The sequence below is a fragment of the Mesoplodon mirus genome (genome assembly GCF_964341445.2).
Source record: "Mesoplodon mirus genome assembly, chromosome: 3".
Classification (NCBI taxonomy): domain Eukaryota; kingdom Metazoa; phylum Chordata; class Mammalia; order Artiodactyla; family Ziphiidae; genus Mesoplodon; species Mesoplodon mirus.
The window spans coordinates 179,590,025-179,608,656 of record NC_138978.1 but is presented as its reverse complement, the minus strand read 5'-3'; the positions used below and the strand labels follow the sequence as shown (position 1 = coordinate 179,608,656).

Genomic DNA, 18,632 nt, shown 5'->3' with positions numbered 1-18,632 from the left:
TTGTTGCTGATAAACTTTAAGAATAACTGTCAAGGAAAATAAATTTGATGGAATGAGGTACAATAAAGAACCAATGCCATCAACCTAATTTCTAATTTCCTTGAAATAACCTGGAAACTTGTCAGCCTGTCAACAAATATTTTTTGAGCACTACCATAGCCAAGCACTATTCTAGGTGCTCAACATACAGCTTTATTCCAGATTGGTGCCCACTTTCAAAGTTTTTATTCTAGGGGACACACCCTTCAAAACGCCAAAAGAAATGTAAGAGAATAAAAAATAAATAATTGTTAGGCAATTGTGTTTTCCTATTATGGTTAATTACGACTACAATGTCAGTATTACCTGCAACTATATTCTCATTGCAGACAGAAAGTACCTGGGGTTTAACAGGCTATCTGTAATATATGAAACATGTCTAAGCATGTAAATTCTGGTCTTAAACCTACTTGTTTGTGGACCGACTCAAGCTCTCTATATAACACTGGTGACAGACACATGCCCAGGTATGCCTTAAAACTAGCAGAAACTTTAGATTACTAGTTCCCTACAAGGGGTGAGGTAACATCCCCTCTGAAGTACCGTTCATTCAAACCTGGCTCAAACCATGTACATTAATTTAGCAAAAATAAAATGAGGAAAGAGGAAGTAAACCATTATTTTTCAACACTCACTAAGCATGAGGCTCTATGCTAGGCACTTTACATATATTATCCCTTTGTTCAATATATGTATCTCAATGTAGGCGTTGAGATCAGATAGGCCTGGATTTGACTCCTGATACCGGCATTAAGAATTTTAACTTCTTCTGAAGTTCAGTTCCCTCATCTCTAAAATGCCTAGCACATAGATTTACTGAGGATTAATTTACTGAGATAATTAAATGAGATGATATTTAGATTAAAAAATAAAGAACTAAGAGCTAAACTCTAGGAGCCAGGGAATCTCAGTCAAGGGGAAGGAAAGCCAGGCTAAGAAAGATATATTTGTGGGAAATTAGAAAAGTGCTGGTTCAAATGTATTCCCAGGACTACACGACCCAACATGCCAACATACAGACAACTGCTTCTTTTATAGATTCTGATAAGGAATTTATTCCATAGAAAAACTTGTTTATTTCTACATTAGATGAAAATAGAAGAAAATATTCCTTTCTTGAAATCTATTATAGATCAATTCTATTAGGGCTTATTTCAATGCAATTCAACAGAAACTTCTGGTATGTACTCCTCAGTGGTAGAGATCATATCTTCTTCAACTATGTATCCCCAATATTTAACCAATGCCAGGGATATAATAAATGCTCAGTAAGTATTACTGGGGGGAAAAAAGTGTATCTACCATAATACAGACTGTTATTAATTCAAAGGAAAAGAATTCTAAAAGAAAAAAAGAATCTATTTTTATTATTTCTTTTTTATTAACAGCCAAAAAAAAATTCTCATACATTCTTATTTTGAAAGTTGAACCAGCTTGGTTATCCATTTTTGTATCCATATTGAATCTTATCATCTCCTTGCATTAGAGCTGAAATGGTTATATGTTATTTTACTTACCTATGGTTTCTATATGCTTTTGGAGCCAAGGAAGACACATTCCTGTACCAGAGGGCACAGGCAGTTCCCCCTGTTCATCCTCTGTTGTGGGCCTTATCAATTCTTCACTGAAATCACTCATACCTATTCCAGACTGAGAATATCAGTTATTTTTTGTACATCTTAATCCACAGGCTTCTGAGTTATACAGAAAGACAGCCATCTTTTATCTAATAAATACCAACGATCAACAAAATTAATTGTACCTGGTAGTTCCTTTAAAGTAAGAAATGAATTTAATTATGTCAGCAGCAGCCAAAATGAATAACCCATTAAAAACAAAGGACAACTGCAACTACTACATTTCAAGAAGATACAGATAGATAAGATACTAACCTTTTAAGTTAAAAAAAAGTCATCTAGAGGAAGAAACATCAAAATAATGTATAATAAAACAATATGACAAATAATAACAGTAGTAGTTAACATTTATTGGGCCCTTTCTATACACCAGGGCTACAAAGTATCTAATTTAATCCTTATAGAAACCGGAGGTAAGTGGTATTACTTTCTTCCATTTTCATGCTTAAAAAAACTGAAGGGCTCAGTGAAACTATGTAACCTGGCTCAGTGTCACAAAAAGGTGAGGACAATATTCTGGTAATTAGAACACCAAACACACTTGGCATGAACAGAGTTTGGGGTGTGCGTGGAGGAGGGGGGCGGAACGCAGATGGCGGGAAAAGAATCTACAAAAACAGCCTTGTGCCAAGCTGAGTTTGGACTTAGCCGTCCAGATGCTCAGGATCCCTCCTTCCACATATCCAATTGATTATTAGGTCCTGCTGGTACTACCTGCTAGTACTTCTCCTATCTTCTCTCTGTTCCGCAACTCTACACCACTCCCCTGGCTCGGAACACCTTCAAACTGTGTCTGGATTGCTACATTAGCTTTCTAACTATTTACCCTGCCTCAAATTTGGCTTCTCCACATCACAACCCGAATAAACCTTTCAAAGTCAAATTTTGTGGTTACGAGCACGGGTTTGAAATAACTCTTGAGTTTGAACCCGACTCACACGTATTTTAAGGAGTCATTCCAGAAGAAGCTCTCCCTTCCCAAATTCTCAAAGCCTAAACTGGTGTCTTGCAGTTGTCACGGTAACCAAAGCTGCTCCACCCCTCCAGGCTCGCCCTCACAACTCAAGGTTTCAGAGGATCAGGAGAAAATATGAGCACATGGGTGAACCCTACTACAGCCATTCCCGTTCCACTGTGAACGCAAGCAATGAGATGGAAGACAACCGTGGGACTTACCTGCCTAAAGCCAGAGTTCTTCTGCGACACCAAACTCAGTCTCCAGACTCCGGACCACCGTGAGCTAACTCTCACGGAGTTAGCGACTTAGCGAAAGTGTACAAAACCTGACCCCGGCGTTCCGGCGGCGCGCAGACGCAGCCCCGCCCCTAACTCCCGATTGGACGCTGGAGGCGCCTCGACCCGGAAGTGGTCGTGGACAGCCTCGTTTCCATTGGATTGGACCCAGGTGTACATCTTAGTCTGTCTCAGCGGAAAAAAATGGGAGACTTTAATTGCAAATGAAGATTAATGCAACGTGAAGTCGGCTGGATGAGGGTAACAATCCAAATAGCAGAATGTCACTTTACCCGAGTAGTTCCCCGTACGACGACCTTTCAGTTACTGCTTGGCTTGCTGGCGCGGCTCGTGGCCCTAACAAGATAAATCTCTGCATAGCCTGTTAATTGCTTCCTTGAAATCGTTTTTCATTTTCATTAAAGGTTTAGCTTTGAATTTAAATGACTCTGACTGCTTCCCCAAAATTTGGACGAGAATATCTTTTCCTTCTCAGCGGCAGTGGTTCTGTGCACCGGTCTGGAGTCACTTTTCATGAGGAACGTTGACGAACTTATGAAATAAGGGTTGAAAGTAAGATGGTTAAATGTGAAATGAGGGGAAATTGAGGGGTTCTAGGGAAGATGAACCTGGAAAAGCAGAGACTCGTTGGAACACAATATTTCCAAAATTTGGGGGGTTCATCTGTGAAGGAAGAGTCAGACTTTATTCGTAGCATCAGAGAACGGAACTAGGACTACGTAGTGAAAGTTAAAGAGAAGCAGCTTTAAAGTCATTACAAGAGTTCTGTTCATAACTAAGGCGGCACAAATAATGGCATGGGCTCCCACAGGAATCTTTTGAGTTTCCCCTGCCCTGAAAGTGAACCATTTGAGCAGAATCACAATATTGTACAGGTGATTAAAGGGTCTAGTGAGAGTTTGTACAGGGATTCCTTAAAATGCTGAAATACTTGATTATATGTTGTCTTCATAAATACTGTGCAGTAGCTATGGGCTTGTGAGAAAAATTCTCCTGCTGCTTTTTGTGTCATAAATCCTTGGTCTCACTCAAGCCCCTGCTCTAACTCCACAGGCAAGGCTGTCTAAATGACAGTTGTGGTCCAAGAAGACACACAGAAAATAATATAGCCATACTTTTCCTGTATAAAGGTTTGGTCTGGCTACATTTCTTCCCTTGCTATGAAGTATAATTTCACCAAAGCCAAACTAGAATGGATTTTATCTGGCTAGAAATTCATGCTCCCACAAAAATTGGGAAGATTTTTCTGATTTACCTTAATATCAGACAACTGTAGACAACAGTAGACAAAAGACAGAAAGTTAAGAACTAACATTGATATTTTTCTGTGCTCTACCTACCTCTTTCATTTTCCATGGTACAATTCTGGTAGAAAATGTGTTGGAGAAAAGAGAGTAAAAAGAAAATGACTATACTACCGATAGCATAAACAAGATTAAAAAAAAAAAAGAAATGGCATGACAAAAATGCAAACATAAAGCAAAGCATACCAAAGACTTCTAGATTCCAATCTAGGCAAAAACATGTTCTAAGGAACAAAAAGCTGTTCTTACAATTGCATTGTGCCAAAGAGCAACTTAACATGATGAATTACATTTTTTAAAAACTGCAAACTCTTATTTAGACAGTATTATTCCCACAAACCTTTCAGTTATTCCCGTGAAGCTTTATTAGATTCCCTGCAATCTAATAATGTTTCAGACACCAATTAGAAAGATTAGATTCACCTGAAAATTCTCTAGAAAAGATACTTCTTAAATCTCATTAAAATGAACTTCACCAGGTTTTCTCACCTCTGACATGAGACAGTGTCAAGAATTCCAGTCCTAAATGCTCCTCTATAAGGAAGAGACCTTGGCCCAAGACAACTAACAGCTCCTTGATCTCATTCCATAAAATTCATTCTAGCCATAAGAAAAGAAAAATCATTTGTGTAGGTGTTTTGCTGACCTTTAGCTTACAATCTGCAGCAGGGGTCAACAAACTCTTTCTCTAAAGAGACAGTAAATATTTTAGACTCTGTAGGTGATACAGTCTCTCTATCACCACTACTGTTTAACTCTGCTGTTGCCGCACAGAAGCAGTCATAGATAAATGTAAGTGAATGAGAATGTCTGTGTTCTAATAGAACTTTATTTACAAAAAACAGGTGGCAGGCTGGATTTGGCCTATTGGCCATAGTTTGCCAACAGTTGCTCTAGAGTACCAATTAATGTTTATGCTCACAACAGAGATTCGATTAGTATATATACATACAATTTTAAAGATACATGATCATATTAGTGATGATTGTTGTATCCAAAAGATATCTATACTAAAAATAATTACTGATATCATCATACATCTCAATCATTATGGTAGTCACTGACTATATTGCTTCTCCTGGGTGCTTTAACATACAACTGGTAGCTGTTAATGCAGAGGAGTAACTGAGTTCTATTGTGGAGAAACCTGGTTATAAGGGGTAAATGAGATAAGCCGTCATGAAGATGATGTATATTTACTTAATTACATTTTTTTTTTTTTTACCGCGCCACCTCGCGGCTTGTGGGATCTTATTTCCCCCACCAGGGATCAATCCCAGGCCACGGCAAGGAAATAGCCATGTCCTAACCACTAGACCACCAGGGAATTCCCACTTAATGACAATTATTATCCAAATAACTCTACATACTGCATCTCAACCTATGTTCTCCTAAGTTTTAATTGAGAAGCATGTTCTTTTGTTAAGAATAAAGGGAAAAAAATCCTCTACAGTCATTCCAAAAAATTCAAAATATATCCATGATTTGACTATTAATACAAAGAAAAAAATACAATTAATTCAGGTGTAAATCTAAGATAAGATAGTGCGGAAGAGGGAACAAATGTGGGAATGTGGAAGTAGAACAATATAAGACCCCTCTCAGAGGAGAGAAAATTCAAATTCAGACATGTAAGACATCTAGTAAGGTAGTATTACCTTTAATTTTTTATATATATATATATATATATATATATATATATATATATATATATAAAATCTTCCTTGTAGATCCAAGTAACTTTGATATATAGGGATTTTTTTTTCTTACGTTGATATTATAATTCGTTTCTTTTACAGAATATTCACAACCACAGGTGCTTTGTTAACTGATCAGATTTTAACAAAAGTCTTAAGCAGTGCTTCTCAACTGGGAGGTTGGTGTCCTTTCTACCGGGGGGGTGTGGATGCATGGGGAAAATTTTTATTTTGTTGCCATGACTAAGGATGGTACTAAAATTTCATAGCCAGGGCTAGGGTTTCTGTATATCCTGAAACTGGTAGGAATGTTCCACCCAAAATACCAATAGAGCTCTAGTGAGAAACATCTGCCTAAACAAGTAACATGTTCTGCAACTGTGTTTTCCTACAGTTCAACCTAAGGGGATAAGGGCTCTTGTGCAAATTGTTTTATTACACATTTAAATGTCATTCTTAGTTTGTTTATGTTTGCCAAGAATAGTAAATGTGTTTAAGGTAATTATGAAAAATAAATGATAACAAAAGTCTGATTGCAAACAAAAAATTTTGTTTTGAGATAATCACCATCATTCTTTATCTTTCCACAGAAGTTCCAAGAGAGGTTGGCCAAAAATATTTTAAATCCTAAAACACAATTTTAAGCTTTGCTTTTCTTTAAAATGTATACAAAATAATGTACAAATATGTTTAATGTATGGTTTGGATCTGGTGTTAATATTTAATCCCTGCTTTCTAGAGCTGTGCTGTCTTTAAATGTGCCTAAATTGAGATGTACTGTAAGTGTAAAATACACACCAGATTTCAAAGATACCATATGAAATAAAGAATGTGACATGTCTCATTAATAATTATTATATTTATTACAAGTTGAGATGATAATATTTTGGATATATTGAATTAAATAAAATTTATTATTAAAATTAATTTCATCTCTTGATTTTAATGTGACTTCTAGAAAATTTAAATGACATATGTAGCTGGCATTATATTGCTATTGGACGGCATTGTTCTAGAGAATCAGTGAGAACTAAGGGAAATATCAAGTTATATTTAGATTCTCTGTTTAATCATTCTAGTTTGATGTCATTGATTCATCCTCTTATGTATTCCATACCATTTCAAATCCCATGTAGAATTAAATTGGAATGAGCTTTTGTACTTGCAGAGAATTCTTACACTTTTGGTGTTCAGTTGCTTAGGATCCACTCTTGAGTGCAGTCTTCATAATGGTATTTATGTTCCAGTTCCTAATTTATACTGCTTGTATCAATCAAAATGCTGAACCTTCAGGAGGTTTGCTGTGTATGATCTGTAACATCTGCTGTGATTGTATGTTACATCAAGGGCATATTTTCTCCCTCTCAGATCTCAATGTCTCCTTCCAGAAGGCATGTTTGACCTCACAAGCACACTTTGGGGGCTCTGTTACCCTCCATGCTACCTTTTAGTAAGAAGGGAACAGTTTCCATGGTAGAGGTACTATCAAAAAATGTCTCCTCTGTGACAAAGTCATTGATTTGCTGAGAGTCTTGTACCATCAATCATTCCTATTGGCTGTAAGAGCCTGAAGTTCTGCTGTTTAATTATTTAAACAACATAAATGGGCAACATTTTAATATATTATCCCATTGCTTCTATGTATTTATTTATTTATTTGTGGCTGCATTGGGTCTGTTGCTAAGCATGGGCTTTCTCTAGTTACGGCGAGCGGGGGCTACTCTTCCTTGCGGTGCGCGGGCTTCTCATTGTGGTGGCTTCTCTTGTTGCGGAGCACGGGCTCTAGGCACGCGGGCTTCTGTAGTTGTGGCTCATGGGCTCTAGAGTGCAGGCTCAGTAGTTGTGGCGTTCCACGGCATGTGGGATCTTCCCAGACCAGGGATCAAACCCACATCCCCTGCATTGGCAGGTGGATTCTTAACCACTGCACCAGGAGGGAAGTCCCTCCCATTGCTTCTTATAGAAACGTTATGAAGTTTTACCATGAGCCCCAAAGTTATAGACAAGGAATCTGAGACTCAGAAAAGTTAGCAACTTGCCTAAGGTCACACAATTAGACTTCTGATACCTAGTTTAATGCTTTTGACTACATTCTCTGCCTATGCTATTGTCCTAGTAAGGAAGTAATTCCTATCTGAAAACCATAAATAGGTAAAGCCAAACAGTCTAAACTGTGGAAATTGTGTTATCCAGGCCCTACCCTGGAATTTGTTCTGTATTTGTTCGAAGCACCAAATATTTGACTTCTGTGAAAATAGTGCCAAGGTAAATTAGGCAGAACCGGAAACGAGAACTTCTATATAAGCCTATGTGTTACTGGCAATTTCAGATGTTTGAGTTTCTTTCTTTGTTCAGTAGAAATGGGAATAATATTTGATAGGACTAGACAAATAGTACATGGTGATAGAAGACCTTGCCTTGTATATGACACACTCCCAGGAGAACATACCCTTTGACATGACTTTGACCTGGCTTTTTAATTGTAGGAAAAGGATTTAACTCTACTGGCCATGCCCAACACAAATCTTCACTCTCCTTGGCTTTTAGAACAGGATACTTGCTTAAATTCCACTTCGGTTATATGATCCCTTTACTTAAAGTCTGATAACTTTATGTTTTTTATTCTAAGTCTAAATTATTGTGCTTGATTAATAATCTTTCAAAATCCGACCTACCCTGGCCACCCAAATTTATCTCCCACTACTCTTTAACAGGATCATTTCACTCTAGTAAGATTAGGTCTCATTACTGTTGTCTTTTCTCTTATGTTTCTTTGTGTCCATCCCTAGTCTCCCTGCTCTATCACTAAGCAACCACTGTCATAGGTTAGTTAGAATTTTCTAGAATTTTATATAGATGCAGTTTTACAGTGTGTATTATTTTTGGGGTCTGTGTTATTTCACGCAGAATTTCTTTGTTGTTGCTAGTATCAATAGGTCCTTGTTTTTGCTGAGCAATATGCCAAAATTTAACATCTATTTAGCTGTTGATGGACAGCTGTTTTTTGTTTGTTTGTTTGTTTTTGGTTTTTGTGGGGTTTTTTTACTATTACCAATGAAGCCACCGTGAACATTTGCGAACAAGTCTTGGTGTGGACATATACTTTTATTTCTCTTGAGTGAATACCCAGGAGTGGAAAGACTGCATTCATATGATAAGGTGTAATTTGTAAAGAAATTGTCAAACTGTTTTCCAAAGTGGTTGAATCATTTTAAATTATAACCAGCAGCGTTATGAGAGATCCAATTATCCTCATCCTTGACAACATCTGTTATCAGTCTTTTAAATCAGACATCAGTCTTTTAAATTTTAGCCATTCTAGTGGATGTGCAATAATATCTCATTATGGTTTTGATTTGCACTTCCCTAATGACTAATGGTATTCAATATCTTGTCTTACATTAATACATACCTGCCACATTTGTATCTTCTTCAGTGAAGTGTCTGTTCAAATTTTTGACCCACTTTTTTCAAATTGGGTGTTTTGTCTTCTTATTAATAAGTTGTAATAGTTATTTATATATTCTAGATACAATTCCTCTGTTGAATGTATGTTTTGCAAATATTTTCTCCCAGTCCGTGGTTTACCTTTCCATTTTCATAACAGTGAATGTAGAAGTGAGAGCAAACATTTTTTATTAATTTATTTTATTTTTGGTTGCGTTGGGTCTTCGTTGCTGTATGCGGGATTTCTCTAGTTGCGGAGAGCAGGGGCTACTCTTCATTGCAGTGCGCAGGCTTCTCATTGTGGTGGCTTCTCTCGTTGTGGAGCACGGGCTCCAGAGCGCAGTCTCAGTAGTTGTGGCACACGGACTTAGTTGATCCGTGGCATGTGGGATCTTCCCAGACCAGGGCTCGAACCCGTGTCCCCTGCATTGGCAGGCGGATTCTTAACCACTGCACCACCAGGGAAGCCCCAGAGCAAACGTTTTTATTTTTATAAAGCCCATATTACTGATTTATTTATTTTAGAGTTTGTGGTTTTTGTGTGTATTTTTGAAATCTTGGCAAACCTGAGGTTACAAACATTTTCTCCTATGTTCTTTTCAATAAGTTGTTTTTACATTTAGGTCAATGACCTATTTCCAGTCAGTTTTTGTATATGGTGTGTAGTAAGGGTTGAGGTTGATTTTATGTTTAACCTATGGCTATTCAATTGTTTCAGAACCATTTATTATAAAGATTAACATTTTTTCATTGAACTGCCTTAGCATGTTTGTTGAAAATCAGTTGCCTATATATGTGTAGGTATATTTCTAGACTGTCTATTCTGTTCCATGGACCTATTGTGTGTCTGCTTACATCAATATAACACTATTATAATTAATGTAACAATAATAAGTATTTTTTGCCTCAAAATAGTAATATTTTAATACCACCTCATTAAAGAGCTAGCCCACTTCTTCCCAAAATCATCAGAACATTTTTTCAACTTTAGAGTACATTAAGGCCAGAGACTTATTTTTTTTTAACATCTTTATTGGAGTATAATTGCTTTACAATGGTGTGTTAGTTTCTGCTTTATAACAAAGTGAATCAGCTATACATATACATATGTTCCCATATCTCTTCCCTCTTGTATCTCCCTCCCTCCCACCCTCCCTATCCCACTCCTCTAGGTGGTCACAAACCGCCGAGCTGATTTCCCTGTGCTATGCGGCTGCTTCCCACTAGCTATATATTTTATGTTTGGTAGCGTATATATGTCCATGCCACTCTCTCACTTCGTCCCAGCTTACCCTTCCCCCTCCCCATATCCTCAGGTCCATTCCCTAGTAGGTCTGTATCTTTATTCCCGTCTTACCTCTACGTTCTTCACGACCTTTTTTTTTTCTTAGATTCCACATATGTATGTTAGCATACGGTATTTGTTTTTCTCTTTCTGACTTACTTCACTCTGTATTACAGACTCTAGGTCCATCCACCTCACTACAAATATCTCAATTTCGTTTCCTTTTCTGGCTGAGTTATATTCCATTGTATATATGTGCTACATCTTCTTTATCTATTCGTCTGATGATGGACACTTAGGTACTTCCATATCCTGGCTATTGTAAATAGAGCTGCAATGAACATTTTGGTACATGAATTTTTGAATTATGGTTTTCTCAGGGTATATGCCCAGTAGTGGGATTGCTGGGTCATATGGTAGTTCTATTTTTAGTTTTTTAAGGAACCTCCATACTGTTCTCCACAGTGGCTGTATCAATTTACATTCCCTCCAACAGTGCAAGAGGGTTCCCTTTTCTCCACACCCTCTCCAGCATTTATTGTTTCTAGATTTTTTGATGATGGCCATTCTGACTGGTGTGAGATGATATCTCATTGTAGTTTTGATTGGCATTCCTCTAATAATTAATGATGTTGATCATTCTTTCATGTGTTTGTTGGCAATCTGTATATCTTCCTTGGAGAAATGTCTATTTAGGTCTTCTGCCCATTTTGGGATTAGGTTGTTTGTTTTTTTGTTATTGAGCTGCATGAGCTACTTGTAAATCTTGGAGATTAATCCTTTGTCAGTTGCTTCATTTGCAAATATTTTCTCCCATTCTGAGGGTTGTCTTTTGGTCTTGTTTATGGTTTCCTTTGCTGTGCAAAAGCCTTTAAGTTTCATTAGGTACCATTTGTTTATTTTTGTTTTTATTTCCATTTCTCTAGGAGGTGGGTCAAAAAGGATCTTGCTGTGATTTATGTCAGAGGGTGTTCTGCTTATGTTTTCCTCTAAGAGTTTTATAGTGTCTGGCCTTACATTTAGGTCTTTAATCCATTTTGAGTTTATTCTTGTGTATGGTGTTAGGGTGTCTTCTAATTTCATACTTTTACATGTACCTGTCCAGTTTTCCCAGCACCACTTATTGAAGAGGCTGTCTTTTCTCCACTGTATATTCTTGCCTCCTTTATCAAAGATAAGGTGACCATATGTGCATGGGTTTATCTCTGTGCTTTCTATCCTGTTCCATTGATCTATATTTCTGTTCTTGTGCCAGTACCATACTGTCTTGATTACTGTAGCTTTGTAGTATAGTCTGAAGTCAGGGAGCCTGATTCCTCCAGCTCCATTTTTCCTTCTCAACATTGCTTTGGCTATTCGGGGTCTTTTCTGTTTCCATACAAATTGTGAGATTTTTTTGTTCTAGTTCTGTGAAAAATGCCAGTGGTAGTTTGATAAGGGTTGCATTGAATCTGTAGATTGCTTTGGGTAGTAGAGTCATTTTCACAATATTGATTCTTCCAATCCAGGAGCATGGTATATCTCTCCATCTATTTGTATCATCTTTAATTTCTTTCATCATTGTCATAATTTTCTGCATACAGGTCTTTTGTCTCCTTAGGTAGGTTTATTCCTAGATATTTTATTCTTTTTGTTGCAGTGGTAAATGGGAGTGTTTTCTTAATTTCACTTTCCGATTTTTCATCATTAGTGTACAGGAATGCCAGAGATTTCTGTGCATTAATTTTGTATCCTGCTACTTTACCTAATTCATTGATTAGCTCTAGTAGTTTTCTGGTAGCATCTTTAGGATCCTCTATGTAGAGTATCATGTCACCTGCAAACAGTGGCAGCTTTACTTCTTCTTTTCCGATTTGGACTCCTTTTATTTCTTTTTCTTCTCTCATTGCTGTGGCTAAAACTTCCAAAACTATGTTGAATAAGAGTGGTGAGAGTGGGCAGCCTTGTCTTGTTCCTGATCTTAGTGGAAATGGTTTCAGTTTTTCACCATTGAGGATGATGTTGGCTGTGGGTTTGTCATATATGGCCTTTATTATGTTGAGGAAAGTTCCCTCTATGCCTACTTTCTGCAGGGTTTTTATCATAAATGGGTGTTGAATTTTGTGGAAAGCTTTTTCTGCATCTATTGAGATGATCATATGGTTTTTGTCCTTCATTTTGTCAATATGATTTATCACATTGATTGATTTGTGAATATTGAAGAATCCGTGCATTCCTGGGATAAATCCCACTTGATCCTGGTGTATGATCCTTTTAATATGCTGTTGGATTCTGTTTGCTAGTATTTTGTTAAGGATTTTGCATCTATGTTCATCAGTGATATTGGCCTGTAGTTTTCTTTCTTTGTGACATCTTTGTGTGGTTTTGGTATCAGGGTGATGGGGCTTCGTAGAATGAGGTTGGGAGTGTTCCTCCCTCTGCTATTGTTTTGAGGAGTTAGAGAAGGATAGGTGTTAGCTCTTCTCTAAATATTTGATAGAATTCACCTGTGAAGGCATCTGGTCCTGGAACTTTTGTTTGTTGGAAGATTTTTAATCACAGTCTCAGTCTCAGTGCTTGTGATTGGTCTGTTTATATTTTCTATTTCTTCGTGGTTCAGTCTCAGAACGTTGTCCTTTTGTAAGAATTTGTCCATTTCTTCCAGGTTGTCCATTTTATTAACATATACTTGCTTGTAGTAATCTCTCATGATCCTTTGTATTTCTGCAGTGTCAGTTGTTACTTCTCCTTTTTCATTTCTAATTCTATTGATTTGAGTCTTCTCCCTTTTCTTCTGGATGAGTCTGGCTAGGGTTTTATCAATTTTGTTTATCTTCTCAAGGAGCCAGCTTTTAGTTTTATGGATCTTTGCTATTGTTTCCTTCACTTCTTTTTCATTTATTTCTGATCTGATCTTTATGATTTCTTTCCTTCTGCTAACTTTGGGGGGCTTTTTCATTCTTCTTTCTCTCATTGCTTTAGGTGTAAGGTTAGGTTGTTTATTTGAGATGTTTCTTGTTTCTTGAGGTAGGATTGTATTGCTATAAACTTCCGTCTTAGAACTGCTTTTGCTACATCCCACAGGTTTTGAGTCATCGTGTTTTCATTGTCATTTGTTTCTAGGTATTTTTTGATTCCCTGTTTGATTTCTTCAGTGATCTCTTGGTTATTAAGTAGTGTATTGTTTAGCCTCCATGTGTTTGCATTTTTTACAGATTTTTTCCTGTAATTGATAACTAGTCTCATAGCGTTGTGGTTGGAAAAGATACTTGATACGATTTCAATTTTCTTAAATTTACCAAGGCTTGATCTGTGACCCAAGATATGATCCATCCTGGAGAATGCTCCATGAGAACCCGAGAAGAAAGTGTATTCTGTTGGTCCTGGACAGAAAGTCCCATAAATATCAATTAATAAGTCCATCTTGTTTAATGTATCATTTAAAGCTTATGTTTTCTTATTTATTCTCATTCTGGATGATCCATCCATTGGTGAAAGGGGGTGTCAAAGTCCCCCACTGTGATTGTGTTACTGTCAATTCCCCTTTTATGGCTGTTAGCATTTGCCTTATGTATTGAGGTGCTACTATGTTGGCTGCATAAATATATACAGTTGTTATATCTCCCTCTTTGATTGATCCCTTGGTCATTATGTAGTGTCCTTCTTTGTCTCTTGTAATAGTCTTTAAAGTCTACTTTGTCTGATATGAGAATTGCTACTCCAGCTTTCTTCTGATTTCCATTTGCATGGAATATCTTTTTCCATCCCCTCACTTACAGTCTGTATGTGTCCCTAGGTCTTGAGTGGGTCTCTTGTAGACAGCATATATATGGGTCTTATTTTTGTATCCATTTCGCCAGTCTATGTCTTTTCGTTGGACCATTTAATCCATTTACATTTAAGGTAATTATCGATATGTATTTTCCTATTACCATTTTCTTAACTGTTTTGGGTTTGTTATTGTAGGTCTTTTCCTTCTCTTGTGTCTCCTGCCTAGAGAAGTTCCTTTAGCATTTGTTGTTAAGCTGGTTTGGTGGTGCTGAATTCTCTTAGCTTTTACTTGTCTGTAAAGGTTTTAATTTCTCTGTCAAATCTGAATGAGATCCTTGCTGGGTAGATTAATCTTGGTTGTAGATTTTTCCCTTTCATCGCTTTAAGTATGTCCTGCCACTCCCTTCTGGCTTGCAGAGTTTCTGCTGAAAGATCAGCTGTTAACCTTATGGGGATTCCCTTGTTTGTTATTTGTTGCTTTTCCCTTGCTGCTTTCAATATATTTTCTTTGTATTTAATTTTTGAGAGTTTGATTATTATGTGTCTTGGCGTGTTTCTCCTTGGGTTTTCCTGTGTGGACTCTCTGCGCTTCCTGGACTTGATGAACTATTTCCTTTCCCATATTAGGGAAGTTTTCACCTATAATCTCTTCAAATATTTTCTCAGTCCCTTTCTTTTTCTCTTCTTCTCCTGGGACCCCTGTAATTCGAATACTGGTGCATTTAATGTTGTCCCAAATGTCTCTAAGACTATCCTCAACTCTTTTCATTCTTTTTTCTTTATTCTGCTCTGCAGTAGTTATTTCCTATTATATTATCTTCTATTTTCTATCTTCTATTATATTATCTACTGTTTTATCTTCCAGGTCACTTATCGTTCTTTTACCTCAGTTATTCTGCTGTTGATTCCTTCTAGAGAATTTTTAATTTCATTTATTGTGTTGTTCATCATTGTTTGCTTTTCAGTTCTTCTAGGTCCTTGTTAAACGTTTCTTGTATTTTCTCCATTCCATTACCACGATTTTGGATCATCTTTACTATCATTACCCCGAATTATTTTTCAGGTAGACTGCCTACTTCCTCTTCATTTGTTTGGTCTGGTGGGTTTTTACCTTGCTTCTCCATCTGCTGTGTGTTTCTCTGTCTTCTCATTTTGCTTCCCTTACTGTTTTGGGGATCTCCTTTTCACAGGCTGCAGGTTCGTAGTTCCCGTTGTTTCTTCTCTCTGTCCCCAGTGGCTAAGGTTGGTTCAGTGGGTTGTGTAGGCTTTTTGGTGGAGGGGGCTAGTGCCTGTGTTCTGGTGGATGAGGCGGGATCTTATCTTTCTGATGGGCAGGACCGTGTCCGGTGGTGTGGTTTGGGGTGTCTGCCACCTTATTATGATTTTAGGCAGTCTCTCTGCTAATGGGTGGGGTTGTGTTCCTGTCTTGCTAGTTGTTTGGCATAGGGTGTCCAGCACTGTAGCTTGCTGGTCGTTGCGTTGGAGCTGGGTCTTAGCGTTGAGATGGAGATCTCTGGGAGAGCTTTCGCTGTTTGATATTACGTGGAGCCAGGAGGTCTCTGGTGGACCAATGTCCTGAGCTCAGCCCTCACACCTGAGAGGCAGAGACCTGAGGCAGAGACCTGACACACGGCCAGAGCACGAAGACCCTGCCAGCCACACAGCTCAGAAGGGAGAAAGAAGGAAAGAATGAAAGAGAGAAAGAGAGAGAGAGAGAGAGGAAGAAAGAAAGAAAGAAAGAAAATAAAGAAAGAAAGAAAATAAAGTTATTAAAATAAAAAATAATTATTAAAAATAAAAGAAATTAAAAAGTAATAAAAAGACATAAAGAAAGAAGGAAGAGAGCAACCATGCCAAAAAACAAATCCACCAATTATAAGAAGTGCTAAAAACTATACTAAAAAGAAACAAAAAACAACAAAAAAAAACCGGACAGACAGAACCGTAGGACAAATGGTAAAAGCAAAGCTATACAGACAAAAATCACACAAAGAAGCATACTCATACACACTCACAAAAAGAGAAAAAGGAAAAAATATATATGTCTATATATATATAAAAAGAGGAGGAAGAGAGCAACCAAATCAATAAACAAATCTACCAATGATAATAAACTCTAAATACTAAACTAAGGTAGACATGAAGCCTGGAACAAATTAGATGCAGAAAGCAAACCCTAAGTCTACAGTTGCTCCCAAAGTTCACTGCCTCAATTTTGGGATGATTTGTTGTCTATTCAGCTATTCCACAGATGCAGGGTACATCAAGTTGACTGGAGATTTAATCCACTGTTCCTGAGGCTGCTGGGAGAGGTTTCCCTTTCTCTTCTTTGTTCGCACAGCTCCTGGGGTTCAGTTTTGGATTTGGACCCGCCTCTGCATGTAGGTCGCCTGAGGGCATCTGTTCTTCGCCCAGACAGGATGGGGTTCAATTAGCAGCTGATTACGGTGCTCTGGCTCACTCAGGCCAGGGTGAGGGCGGGGTACGGAATGCGGGGTGAGCCTGCGGCGGCAGAGGCCAGTGCCACGTTGCAACAGCCTGAGAGCGTCGTGTGTTCTCCCGGGGAAGTTGTCCCTGGATCACGGGACCCTGGCAGTGGCGGGCTGCACAGGCTCCCGGAAGGGGAGGTGTGGATAGTGACCTGTGCTCGCACACAGGCTTCTTGGTGGCGGCATCAGCAGCCTTAGCGTTTCATGCCCGTCCCTGCTGTCTGCGCTGATAGCTGTGGCTCGCTTCTGTCTTTGGAGCTCATTTAGGCGGTGATCTGAATCCCCTCTCCTCACGCACCCCAAACAATGGTCTCCTGCCTCTTAGGCAGGCTTTCCTGGACTCCTTCCCAGCTAGCTGTGGCACACTAGCCCCTTCAGGCTGTGTTCACGCTGCCAACCCCAGTCCTCTCCCTGGGATCCGACCTCCAAAGCCCGAACCTCAGCTCCCAGCCCCCGCCCACCCCAGCGGATGAGCTGACAAGCCTCTCGGGCTGGTGACTGCTGGTCAGCCCCGATCCTCTGTGCGGGAATCTCTCTGCTTTGCCCTCCGCACCCCTGTTGTTGTGCTTTCCGTGGCTCCGAAGCTCCCCCGTCCGCCACCCGCAGTCTTCACCCGCGAAGGGGCTTCCTAGTGTGTGGAAACCTTTCCTCCTTCACTGCTCCCTCCCAGAGGTGCAGGTCCCGTCCCTATTTATTGTCTCTGTTTTTTCTTTTTTCTTTTGCCCTACCCAGGTACGTGGGGAGTTTCTTGCCTTTTGGGAGGTCTGAGGTCTTCTGCCAGTATTCAGTAGGTGTTCTGTAGGGGTTGTTCCACATGTAGTTGTATTTCTGATGTATTTGTGGGGAGGAAGGTGATCTCCGCGTCTTACTCCTCTGCCATGTTGAAGGTCTCCCTACTATAGTCTTCTTAGTGGACATGAAATGATAGCTCATTGTAGTTTTGATAGTTCATTGTGGTTTTGATTTCCTAATGGCTATCATGTTAATCATCTTTTCATCTGCTTATTGACCATTATATATTTTCTTTGGAGAAATGTCTATTCAAATTATTTGCCTATTTTTAACTAGGTTATTTGTCTTTTTATTATTAAACTTAAAGAGTTCCTTATATATTCTAGATCTAAGTCCCTTATCAGATATATGAATGGCAAATATGGTTGTCTTTTCACTGTCTTGATTAGATCCTTTGAAGAGCAGAGATTTTAAATTTGATGAAGTCCAATTTATCTTTTTTATTTGGTTGCTTATGCTTTTAGGGTCATACCTAAGTCATCATTGACTACTCCAAGATTTCTCCCTATGTTTTCTTCAAGGATTTTCAGTCTTCCCAATTTTACATTTAAGACTGTGATCCATTTTGAGTTAATTTTTGTATGTGGCTGAGGTAGGGTTCAATTTTATTCTTTTGCATGTAGATATTCAATTGTCCCAGCACCACATGTTGAAAAGACTTCACCTTATCTTTGAAAAATATTTTCACGTGATATACAACTATAGAATTTCATATTTTACCCCCAGCACTTTAAATATATTGATCTTCTGTCTTCTGCCTTGCATGTTTCCAAAGAGAAATTTATCTTTACTCCTGTGTACATAGTGTGTCTGTCTTCTCTAGATGAGTTTCAATTTTTTTTCATTTCCACTGGTTTTAAGCAATTTGACATGCATTGGTTTAATTTTATTCATGTTTCTTGTGTTTGGGGTTTGTTGAGCTTCTTAGATCTGTGAGT

The 18,632-nt window shown here is 38.3% G+C and overlaps 2 protein-coding genes across 3 annotated transcripts in view; one reads left to right on the top strand and one right to left on the bottom strand.

Annotated features, from left to right (window-relative positions):
• Positions 1 to 2,964, bottom strand: part of TAF1A (TATA-box binding protein associated factor, RNA polymerase I subunit A) — a 34,042-nt gene extending 31,078 nt beyond the window's left edge. The window contains exons 1-2 of one of the 2 annotated variants that reach the window (XM_082613265.1): positions 2,853 to 2,964; positions 1,557 to 1,689 (exon numbers count right to left, since the gene is read on the bottom strand). In XM_082613265.1, the coding sequence (XP_082469391.1) occupies positions 1,557 to 1,677 (121 nt within the window). In that variant the 5' untranslated portion in view covers positions 1,678 to 1,689; positions 2,853 to 2,964. The remainder of the gene's footprint in view (positions 1 to 1,556; positions 1,690 to 2,852) is intronic. The other variant, XM_082613266.1, reaches the window with a different exon arrangement.
• Positions 2,965 to 3,098: 134 nt separating this feature from the next.
• MIA3 (MIA SH3 domain ER export factor 3) overlaps positions 3,099 to 18,632 on the top strand; it is a 74,568-nt gene continuing 59,034 nt past the window's right edge. The window contains exon 1 of the mRNA XM_082613786.1: positions 3,099 to 3,170. The gene's annotated coding sequence lies outside the window, so the exon portion shown is untranslated. The remainder of the gene's footprint in view (positions 3,171 to 18,632) is intronic.